We start from the raw sequence: 12939 nt of genomic DNA on the forward strand, positions 1-12939 counted from the left end.
ACTATGATGTCATTTTCTATTTTTATTTGCCAATAACTTTATGTAAATAACTTCATTGGAAATTTGCCAATATAAAATGTTGCTGATGAAGCTTTTTTTCCTTATCTTATCTAAAATGTTTTAGATAATGTATGTTGGAAATTTGCCAGACATGACTATGATGTCATTTTCTATTTTTATTTGCCAATAACTTTATGTAAATAACTTCATTAGAAATTTGCCAATATAAAATGTTGCTGATGAAGTTTTTTTTATTGTTTTATACAATAAACAATGTATATTCACTTTTACTACCAACCAATCTTTACCATTCAGTGATAACAAGCACTTTATTTTACATTTTAATATTTTATGATGTATTTAAAAGAGTAGTTATTGTTGCAAACTCCATTAGAAATTTGAATTGATATCAGTTTTGGAAAAAGGGAAACGGGGATGTGAAAAAAGGGGGGGGGGTTAAATTTTTCTCATTTCAGATTTCATAAATAAAAAGAAAATTTCTTCAAACATTTTTTTGAGAGGATTAATATTCAACAGCATAGTGAATTGCTCAAAGGCAAAAAAAAACTTTTAAGTTCATTAGACCACATTCATTCTGTGTCAGAAACCTATGCTGTGTCAACTATTTAATTTTAGATTTAAATAAGAAGAAATCTTTAATTGATTTGTAAAATCTTGACATTTGTTTTGTGTAAAAAAACCCATGTAATGTCAAAAATTTGATCACAATCCAAATTCAGAGCTGTATCACGCTTGAATGTTTTGTCCATACTTGCCCCAACTGTTCAGGGTTCGACCTCTGCGGTCGTATAAAGCTGCGCCCTGCGGAGCACCTGGTTAGAATTTTGTCACTGATAAGTCTTATGTAGACGAAACGCGCGTATGACGTATTAGATTATAAGCCAGATACCTTTAATAACTATTTATCATTACACTGAACTCTTTTTAATTAAAAGTTATTTTCCAAACAAGACCTAAAATTAATATATATTCTTTCTTGATTTTGACCCCACTTCTAGTATTGGCATTTACGCACCCTTTGCTTGTTGACATCTGATCGATATGACCTTTATATATATCGCATCTATTCTCAAAATACATGAAATATATATTTATAAAATGACAACCATACTTTTAAAGACAAGGTCAGATTTCATACGTGACACATAGTACACAATAATAAATTTCAAAAAATTAAATCGAACAAGGTGATACATGTATTACACACATACAAATACACAATATAGGATACTTGTCCGACCTTAGTGTCTGCCTTATACAAGACAAATGACGATGATATTCCTATCTACAGCTTAATAGAAAAAAAAACCAAACATATCTGGGAGGCCGAATGTCATCATTTAATGCAACCTCTTATGACCGGCAGATTATCAATTCAAATTATATTATTGAAAAAACTGCATTGAGTCTGGTACTATAGTCCCAGATCAAGTACAACCATAATAAACAAGATGATAACAAGTACAACAAGTCCAGTCCAGTCTATTCCATTCCAGTCCAGTCTAGATATTACCCTTTGCCATTAAGATAAAAATATAACATTACAGATCAACACGTTGAGTATTATTGGTACATAGCTACAGAATATATTATTGAACACACTTTATCATTCTACATGGACAGTGCTAACCAGAAATATACATGCAGTTCTTTTTTTCTTTGCAGTATTGACTGAATTTTGATGCTATTTTAAAGTGATACAGATCAAATACTGAAGAGGTTGTTACCTTATAAATACAAGATGGATAAGATGACAGAAGCTGCGGTAAGTTCTAAATCGATTTCAGAATATTACGGGAGGTCGGGAAATTAAGATCTTCAAAGGTTTGACTGGTCATATCATGTAACAGTTTTCTAGGCATCTGCCTATATAAAAGTTCAATTAATTATGACGCTCTTAGTTTTTGCTTTGACGTCTTCGTGCGTCAATGGGGAATCTTTAAAAATCAAATTTGAAAAAAAAAAAATACACTTAGTATAAACACATGGACTAGGATTCTACTTAATATCCGACATGCATATTAGGAAAGTGGTATGAATTTAAAAGATTTTTTACTAAATAGTGTTGACCACTTTTCTATAATCATGATAATGAACCCTCATAATGCTGTAAACAGATGTGATGGCTGAAATTATCGAAAGATGGTATTCACCGAAGCGTCAAATAAATATTTACATCAAAATTGAAGATTTTAAATCATTGTCAATTTTGCATCATAATGTAAAATAATAATTTAACTATATGTGACCATTCTTATTAAACTTAAAAAATAAATTGATAAGTTCATCGTTTTATTTTTTCAAGATCAAGGGTGTTGCATTGCTTTGGGTAGTAAGTAAGCATGGTTAAGACAGAATTATGTTTGGATCAGATTTAATTTTTATTCAACAAAAATATAGTGTTGTTCGGAAATTTTTGAAAAATATAAAGTAAATTACCATATCCAATAACGTAAACTGTCAAAGTTTGATTTTCAATTAATTTGATTTTTCAGAAAGAATTTAATGACGACGAGTCCTCCTCTTCAGACGGATGTTCTACAGTATCAGAAAACAGTGATGAAAATAAAGAACGTGGAAACTGGACAAGAAAGATGGACTTTTGGTTGTCATTGGTTGGTTACGCTGTTGGTTTGGGGAATATCTGGAGATTCCCCTACCTGTGCTATAAAAGTGGTGGAGGTATGTTACTTAACTACAAAAGTTAAATTAGGTACAATGAGTGTTTCGGTGTAGTAATTATCCCCATGCCCTCCTGACCTCGGGATGAAATTAATATGTCCTAGGTGCAAGGTCTCCGAAAGATGTATATACCAGAATGCATTAGTTTATCGGTTTGTTTAAGGAAAATAAATAAAAACAAACTATGTAGTAATATTTCAAAAATTGATATTGTTACATTTGATTTAGTAATTAGAAAGTAGCTTCGTTTTCCTGTACACTAATGATACGTTTAAAACAAAACAAGAAAAAACTGCTACCTTGCAAATATAGTATACGTATTCAACAAATAAAAAAAGGAAAGATACATATTTTGTGTATCCGTGTAACCAATATATGATTTGATTTTGTAAATTTATCTCAATATAAAAAAATCATAAAAAAGACATAAGAAAACTAATAAATCGAGTTGCCATTAAATTTTGGAGTACTTTTTGTTTTAAAGAACTTTTTCGATTATATCTTTCAGGAGCATTTCTTATACCATATACAATATTTCTGTTTTTGTGTGGTGTGCCATTGTTCTTCTTGGAAGTATCATTTGGACAGTTTGCTAGTCTCAGTCCTATTACAATATGGAGAATATGTCCGCTGTTCAAAGGTAGGTTATTAGTTTCATGACATTTGTTTCGCTAATCTGGCTTCAGACTATAACTTTGACTCCATAATAGTATGTTGTACCTAGCAATAAGAAAAAGAATGTTGCTGGATTTCAAATATTTTGGCCACGAGCATCACTGAAGAAACATGTATTGTCGAAATGCGCATCTGGTGCAGGAAAATTGGTACCGTTAATGTTATTGCTGACGTCGACTTGTGCATTAATCTGTAACATGGACACATATGATTTATGCACTTGGGCAACTGTAAGGTTATAATGAGACTGATTGGTTTAATGTTGATTGCCCTCACATGGGCAACTGTAAGGTTATAATGAGACTGATTGGTTTAATGTTGATTGCCCTCACATGGGCAACTGTAAGGTTATAATGAGACTGATTGGTTTAATGTTGATTGCCCTCACATGGGCAACTGTAAGGTTATAATTAGACTGATTGGTTTAATGTTGATTGCCCTCACATGGGCAACTGTAAGGTTATAATGAGACTGATTTGTTTAATGTTGATTGCCCTTTCTGAGGAGACGTCTGTAATGTTGCAATTATCTTACTTTATTTGGCCCTTTATTTTTTTTGGATTCGAGCATCACTGACGAGTCTTTTGTAGACGAAACGCGCGTCTGGTGTAAACATAAAATTTTAATCCTGGTATCTATGATGAGTTTATTTATAATTATGTTAGCATTTTATAAGTTAATTAATTGACATGATTTCAATATATCTGCATGAATTAGATACTTCCGAGGATTTTGACTAGAAACTCACCAGTTAAACTCATATTACTTGTACTAACTTTTAGAAAGGGATGATTAGGTGATGAATGAATGCATGAAGAAGACGTTATCATATGAAAAACTTGTGTCTGATCATACTGTCAATGTTTTGGAGAATGAAATATGTTTAAACTAGGGGATGAACAAGCAGTTACATTTTTCAAAATTTTATAATAAACCTTGAAATATTTTATTTTTTACAAAAGTCGTTCAAGAATGCTGGTTAGGTACTTATAAACTTCCTATATATATAATACCCCAGTCCCACTAGGCCACAATCGCACTACGATCTGTGAAAATAATGCAAATTTTGATGATCGTGGTACGATCGTGTAGGTCGCAGTATGGTCGTACCACGGTCGTGGTGAGGTCTTCAAGATCGTGAAGAGCGTGGCCAACTTTGAACATGTTCAAAACAATCGTGGTGCGGTCGTGGCGAAATTAGGTCGTAGTAGAAGCGTAGTGAGAGCGGACTAAGATCGTAGTAAGATCGCACAGGTCGCTGTACAATCGTAGCGAGAGCGTGATTCTATTCGGAGAGATTGCGCTACGATCTCACAGCGACGTTATCACGACCTTACTACGACCATCACGTTCTCAACGCGACCCAACTACGCTTCCACTACGACTTTACCACGCTGATCACGACCATAGTACGATTCTAGCACGCCGTTGTCGTCCTCATCACGCTCTTCTCACGACCTTACTACGTTCACACTACGACCATCATTTTTATTGTCATTTTCACATTAAATATATAAAAAAAACTCCCTAGATTTTGTTTGTCTGAATGTATTTATTTTATCCATTTGCTCTAACGGCTCAACCATGCTTTTCGTTTTTATATAGATCAAACCGTTGGTTTTTCCCGTTTAAATGGTTTAACATTAGTATTTTTTGGGCCCTTTATAGCGTGCTGTTCTGTGTGAGCCAGGGCTTCGTATTGATGGCCGTACCTTGGCATATAATGGTTTACTTTTATAGATTTTTACGTTGATGGAGAGTTGTCTCATTGGCACTCATACCACATCTTCCTATATATATTGACACATCTGTGTCATCTCTGCTATCGCTCACTAAAATATCGTCATTTGAGCTTTATGGACCAGCAATAGGTTGTAATTTAGGTTTGATTGGTCGTTCGACATCTCTTGATGACAACTATTACACTACTTATGTGTATAGTATCAGTTTAATTGAAGTCTGGAGCTGGCATGTCAGTTAACTGCTAGTAGTCTTTTGTTATTTATGTATTACTGTCATTTTGTTTATTTTCTTTAGTCACATCTTCTGACAACAGACTCGGACTTCTCTTGAACTAAATTTTAATGTGCGTATTGTTATGCGTTTACTTTTCTTCATTGGCTAGAGGTATAGGGGGCGGGTTGAGATCTCACAAACATGTTTAACCCCACTATTTTTGCGCCTGGCCCAAGTCAGGAGCCTCTGGCCTTTGTTAGTCTTGTACTATTTTTAATTTTAGTTTCTTGTGTACTATTTGGAGTTTAGTATGGCGTTCATACTTTGCTCCCTCTGCCTCTACACCAACCCCTACCACAACGCCCACGTGTTCTTGTAGATTTTGGTGGCATGACTGTATTGTTTCCGAGAAATTTCCGTTTTAATCAGAAATAGAAGGAAGGGAACTATATTGATATGAAACACGATATTGTTGAGAAAGTAGTAAGATCGCGGTATGAACGTAGTATAATCGTGGTAAGAACGTGCTATAATCGCAGTAAGATCGTGTTGCAATCGGATAACTCGTGGTATGGTCGTAGTGAGAACCTGAAGAGCGTAGAAAGATCTTTATAAGCGTAGTGAGGTCGCAGAATAAGCGCGGTGAGAACGTGGTTTAATCGCAGCGGGATCGTTATAGACGCGTAATTAGGACGTAGTAGCATCGTGAAAGCAACGAAAATTAACATTTTCATGCCGCTCATACCGCGACCTCACCACGATCTAAATTTATTTTAGATTGCGGTGAGCGTGGTGCGATCGTGGTCTAGTGGGACTGGGGCTTTAAGTTCTTTTAATAACAATATAATTACACTAGAGTGACAATTGAAATACACTTAGTATAGAATTAAAATAGAGAATGTCCTATTTTTGTTTACCCTATCAAACAGATCATTTTCGCCGTGAAAGTCATACCCTCTTTCCTTCAATCCAATCTCGATCGATCCAGTTATTGCAATTGAGGTTATTTGTCTCGTCAAGAATATGCATGCCATGAAATATTTCCCAGTGGCTAACAACAATAAATCAATCAATCCTTCTGACGATATTGATCAAATAAACATTAAAGGAAAAGTATGCGCAGTATATGCATATGTACTAGTAAGTACATTTGTAGGGTGTATTGGTCAAGACAATTATATCAATCATATTCTGACGTTTATGAAATACCACAAACAACACTATTCTTCTTTTCTCTTCATAATAGGCGAACTAATGTTTGTTGGAATGTCCAATTGAAAATTGTTCTGAATATATTTGTAAGAGGGACAAACGCTGCATATTCTGTATTGATTCCGTTTATAGTAGAATTGAATGCAATTTTTAATGGCAGCTATGGGGACCATACATATTTCTTAAATGCAATCAGAAACTGATATAGTTTGGTATCAATTTTTGTTTAGTTGGATGAATACAGGCAACAGTAGTATACAATGTATCGGTGTTCAAAAGTCATAGATCGATTGAAAAAAACAAACAAATCTGGCTAACTAACTAAAACCGAGGGAAAACATCAACTATAAGAAGAAAACAACGAAACAAACATGACTTTGATGTCAAATTTTCAATTCCTATACTAAAGGTAGTGTTCAGCGGGTTTCGTTGATTATTTGTGTGATCAAATCTAATTATCAAAATGAATTATTATTCTTTCATTCTCACGATTTGTTTGCAGTATATTTTTTTCAGATTAGTTTTTCATATTGCAAACCCATTTTGACAGTTATGAACAGATTTAACAATGGACTGGATCAATTTCATTGTTGAAATTGTAAATTATGCAATATTAAAGTTTTTATTCAGGCTTTATGTTTTTATCATTAAAAAAATTATAGTAGATAATAATATATGAATCATGCAATGTATAAAAAAGAAGATGTGGTATGATTGCCAATGAGACAACTATCCACAAAAGACCAAAATGACACAGACATTAACAACTATAGGTCACTGTACGGCCTTCAACAATAAGCAAAGCCCATACCTCAGTCAGCTATAAAAGGCCCCGATAAATGTGTTTGTTTTAGCAGTATTATGTTGTGTAATTGCCTTTATTTAATGTGTTAGCATATTACCAGGGTATTCCTTTCACCAATGTCAAATCGGTGATTACGAGTATTTTGAATGCTGTCGTTTGATTTAGAGTTTTCCGTTCAAATATACCATGTTTAATGTAATGCTGTATGGTTTGTTGATTTTCTTTTGCACTGTTTGTACTTATGTGTTTACTAGTTCTTATATTCATGATATTTGTTTGTTTATCTGACCGATAATCTTTTGTTGTTTGCTTTGTAATTTGTTTTATCAGACCCATTTCTATGATATCTGATGATATGTAAAACAACAAACAGTCTTGTCTATTCTATAGAACGACGATGCTATACTATTTATTGATTGGTACAATGCATCGAAATATACCACTCTGACAGTTAATCAAGAGATAAGATACAACCATAGCTTTCATAATTATAGTAAACACACCTTCTTGTAAACAAAAATATCTAGTAATAAAATGCAAGAGTACTAAAATATATTCATCATCTAAATTGAGGAATATGTTTTATTTTTATAACTTGATTGTCTAATTCTTTGTGAAACAAATCAACCTTACATTATCACGCTTTGGAATCTCTATTAATGTCTGAAAACGAAAGTTCGTCCATATTGCATAAGATTGTATTGCAATAACACTTCGTTTCCTTAAAATTATTTTCTTGTTATCTCGTTAGATTTGTTCAGTTATTTAAATATGGTATAAATACATTAAGAAATATGAACATATTTCTCAAATCTAAATTGACTAGGATTGTCAGTTTTCAAGTAGAAAGTCGGTGGCACCCTGGCTTCCCATTACTAAAAGATGACCGACAATATATAGCCAATAGTACCAGACGTGACGTTAATCACCAACAATATAATCAATCAAACATATAAGACCTCCTTAAGGAAATATTACAAATGAATTTAAAGATGGAAGAAGTTTGCTCAGTGAAATGTTTTTATCCATCTCAATATAAAATATCTTTAAGTGATAATTGGAATACAGATATCCATTTATTATATCATTGATCGACTAACTACAAGGAGCAATCAATAAAAAGAACAGCCGACTTAAGCTAAAATCGCAACGATTCCTCTTAAAAAAATAACCTTAATCATTGCATGTAAACTTATAAAACACGTGTCTAAATTTTTTTCACATTTAACATCAAATTACATATTTTCTCCCTTGCAGGTACTGGAATGAGGATGGCCATGTATCTGGAATGTGTTGTCACATTTAACATCAAATTATATATTTTCTCCCTTACAGATACTGGAATGAGGATGGCCATTGTATCTGGAATGTGTTGTCACATTTAACATCAAATTATATATTTACTCCCTTACAGATACTGGAAAAAGGATGGCCATTGTATCTGGAATGTGTTGTCACATTTAACATCAAATTATATATTTTCTCCCTTGCAGATACTGGAATAAGAATGGCCATTGTATCTGGAATGTGTTGTCACATCTAACATCAAATTATATATTTTCTCCCTTGCAGATACTGGAATAAGAATGGCCATTGTATCTGGAATGTGTTGTCACATCTAACATCAAATTATATATTTTCTTCCTTGCAGGTACTGGAATAGGAATGGCTATTGTATCTGGAATGTGTTGTCTGTACTACAATGTTCTGATCGCCTGGACACTATACTTCCTGTTTATGTCCATGAGGACAGTACTTCCTTGGAGCACATGTGGGAATGATTGGAATACAGAACATTGTTTCGTAAAAGATAAAGAGTCTAGCACATCATTCAAACATAACCAAACAGTTACAAACTTTACAAATTCAAAATATAGTTTACTCCAACAATCTAGTGTTCTGATAAACAGCAGTAGTCTTATGAACAGTAGCAGCATTTTGAAACATAATTACACATCACCAAGCGAAGAATTTTGGGAGTAAGTTATATTGCTGATTTATGATTTAAAAGGGCCTTTTACTCGTATGTGTTTGGTTTTTGAATATATATTAATGACAAACAAGTGCAAGTCATTACAATTGTTTATCATACTGTTCTATGAAATTGTCTAGACATTTTCCTAAGAACCAAAAATTATATAAGAGGTTCCTTAAATTTTGGATCAAGCAGCATCATAGTTCGCATGCTAAAATTTGTGATGCAATTCACGTCCACGTTCATTTCATATTAATGACAACTTCATTTTACAACTGCATTTTTACACATAATGACCAATTATGTCTTTAGAATTTAAATTTCATGTAGAATTTGATGCTTGGAACAAGCAGTTTCAAGAACCTTTTCAGACATTTGTTTAAAGGTTCTGGCTTACGAAAATTAAGTAAAACTGAACTGTGTGTCATTGACACTTCTCAAATTTTCTCTAGACGGAACAGCTAAACCAAAATCTTCTGTAGTTCTTTCGTTCCAAAGCTGCTTTAAAATGTCATTTTAATGTTGAAATAAAAAAGTTACTCTTTATGGCACAAAGTCATGAAAGTCTAACCCAGTGATATTAACTTAAGAGTAATGTATCTCTTTTAATGCAGGCAGCTACTTATTTACATTACATTAAAATGCGCTACAGCTTAATAACTTGATTCCTGATTTGTATTCCAATCAGTTCCCTTTACATATTATTGTGTTAACGAGATAACAATTGTTTTATTTTAGAAAGCATGTACTACAAATAACTGATGGCATAGACAACATGGGTGAACTGAGATGGCAACTATTTTTGTGTCTTTTGGGATCTTGGATACTTGTCTTCCTTTGTCTCTGTAAGGGTGTGAAATCGTCAGGAAAGGTAATGAAATGAAATTCAACCAAGATGAAAGAAATTTGTTTATCATAATGATATTTTATTATCATGATTATGAAAGTGTCCGAACACCGGGAATAAAAATGATGCAGTCAAATTGGTACCATCAGTATCATCAATGAATTGTAAATGACAATCGTACTCGTGTATACAACATATGCGTTATCCTTTTGTTTCTGACATTTTTTTTTTTATAAATTTCAAACATATTTTATTAATCATCACCTGTTACTTTAATGTTTTTCACATTTAACTATCGTTGAATATGTATATGCACTTGTAGAATAATATATTGTGAGCGATCTATTTTCAATTAACAGTGTTTTTTTTCATATATGCAAAACTTGAATAAAAAGTATAGCCCCAAAGTAAATTATATCAGGGGAAGTCCATTAAAACTAATAAAATGTTATCAACTAACGGAACAAGAAAATAACACGTATCATATTGCTGACGTAGTACAGGCATTTTCCATTAAAATCACATTGGTGTCAACGTATACTTTATCCTGCATATCAGCTATGTCAAAATCGGCTGTTCTTGTCCATCGTATTAAAACACATCAATGTGTGTCATGTGTGTCTTTTGTTGGATTGCTTCTTACGCTATCATTTGAATATTACCATCTGTATTGTACAGGCAAATGTATTGATAGATACACTGTTATTGCATATTTCTCAAAAAGTAGTCAATTGTTTTTATATGTAAATTATGCACGGGATGATGAAAAATACATATTAAATGAATATATAAGACCACATTTTTGTTTTTCAGGTTGTGTATATCACTGCTACATTTCCTTATTTGGTATTACTTGTTTTATTGATTCGAGGAGTCACTTTGCCTGGAGCTGTAGATGGATTGAAGTGGTATCTTATACCAAAGTGGGAAAAATTAGCAACATTTCAAGTACTGACATTTACACCTTATTGGTTTTTATTTTATTAGCAACTTTTATTTAACTGAATATACTGTAAACAACTGACTAAGTATAGAACTGATTTCCTTTTTATTAGTCACGTAGATGCAATAAATACACGTACCATTCAGTAAAGTATTTATTCTATTTAAAGTATGAAAAACGTGACTATTTAAGTTTTTATATGACCGCAAAAATTTTAATTTTTTTTTTAAAATATTGTTGTTATTTCAAAGATTCCGTTATGATTTCATCATACATTTATATGTCTGTTCGCGGTTTAAAGATTAAGTTTTTCTTGCATACTTTTTGTTATTGTTTTTATCATTTTCGGTCAGCCTCTGAAACAATTTTCATCATTTTGTGAAAAAAACGACGTAAATGTTGTTTTGTAATCTGAAGAAACATTGATCAATTCCTGTGTGGTATTAAGTGTTAAGGCTAGCTTAAGTAGTTACGTAGGATGGTTGGTATTGATTTTCGCATTTCAATTTGGTTGATTGCTGTAAGAGGCGTCAAGACTGATAAACCTGTCGACTCTGATCTTTTGAATTATACATGATCATATAATGTTACATCAACGTGAGAATATAAATTTGCCTTGTTGCTTCAGTTTACTTGTCCTTGAAATCAGTTATCATTGCATCAACGAAATATTGTACAAATACATCCTATAAATATATGGTATTCAAGTTCATACCAACTATCATCTATCGAACTTCATTTCTAGAAAGATAGAAAATGAAACTGAACATGTAAGGCGCATCAACATACATAGGTGAACTTTATAAAGTTTTTTCCCTTTTGTTAGAGTTGAAAGTGCTGAGTTAAACAAGTTTACTTTGTCACAAATCAAATCAGAAGCTGTAATTAACGTACAAAATTTATTTTTCAGGTATGGGGAGACGCTGCTGTACAGATCTTTTATTCTGTGGGAATGGCGTGGGGAGGTCTTATAACATTATCTAGTTATAATAAGTTTAATAACAACTGTTACAGGTATAAACTGACTTTCAAGCAATATATTGTGGTGTATATTCAGTTTTATTTAATAGTTCTCTATATTTCTTTCACATATACAAATTATAGTTAATATATAAACAGCACACTAACAACATGATGATCAAAGTCATCTTTGAAATACTTATCCTGATGTCGAAAGAGAAACATTTTCAGATTATTAAAAATTGTGGAAATTCTATTATCTGTCCAGATTATTTTAAGAGTGAAAAAAATAGCAAAATAAGCATACCTTGTTATTGAATTTAAAACAAATAGATAAATACAAATGTGCAAACTTTCTCATCCGATGATCTTCAGTGATAATGTGTACTGACATCTTTGTTGCCCCATTTGAGCAGTCGTCATCAAAATCCATTTATAACTGTTTTCAAGAAAATGGAAATGTTAAAACAAACAATATTTAACAGTCTTTTAATTTGAAAAAGTCGCTTATGATAAGGTTTTTCTCTCTTAAACCATTTGCAGACAAGCTATGATGGTTCCTCTAATGAACTGTGGAACCAGTGTTTTTGCTGGACTTGTGATATTTTCAATCATTGGATTTATGGCCCATGAAACAGGTGTTGAAATAGATGAGGCTATTAAACAAGGTACGCATGCTGTTGTATTGAAGACACTCACTTAATTATAATTCATAAGAACAAAATTTAAGTTTGTATGGCTGTTTTTATTATCGAAATGGCAAGAGGCTATAAACAATATTCGACAATTTTGGAAGTTTAGGTAAGCATTGCTAGTTGGATCGAATTATATTTCGAACGTTACAACTGCCATATCTTTGCATT

General features: G+C 32.5%; 1 protein-coding gene across 4 annotated transcripts in view; it reads left to right on the forward strand.

Annotated features, from left to right (window-relative positions):
- The window catches only part of LOC143085570 (sodium- and chloride-dependent glycine transporter 1-like), a 47248-nt gene that overhangs the window by 17339 nt on the left and 16970 nt on the right, over positions 1–12939 (forward strand). For all 4 annotated transcript variants that reach the window (XM_076262010.1, XM_076262012.1, XM_076262011.1 and 1 more), the window contains exons 2-9: positions 1687–1786; positions 2517–2703; positions 3212–3343; positions 9003–9330; positions 10065–10197; positions 10987–11121; positions 12027–12130; positions 12620–12744. In XM_076262010.1, the coding sequence (XP_076118125.1) occupies positions 1763–1786; positions 2517–2703; positions 3212–3343; positions 9003–9330; positions 10065–10197; positions 10987–11121; positions 12027–12130; positions 12620–12744 (1168 nt within the window). In that variant the 5' untranslated portion in view covers positions 1687–1762. The remainder of the gene's footprint in view (positions 1–1686; positions 1787–2516; positions 2704–3211; positions 3344–9002; positions 9331–10064; positions 10198–10986; positions 11122–12026; positions 12131–12619; positions 12745–12939) is intronic.

This window comes from Mytilus galloprovincialis, chromosome 8 (assembly GCF_965363235.1).
Source record: "Mytilus galloprovincialis chromosome 8, xbMytGall1.hap1.1, whole genome shotgun sequence".
Classification (NCBI taxonomy): Eukaryota; Metazoa; Mollusca; class Bivalvia; order Mytilida; family Mytilidae; genus Mytilus; species Mytilus galloprovincialis.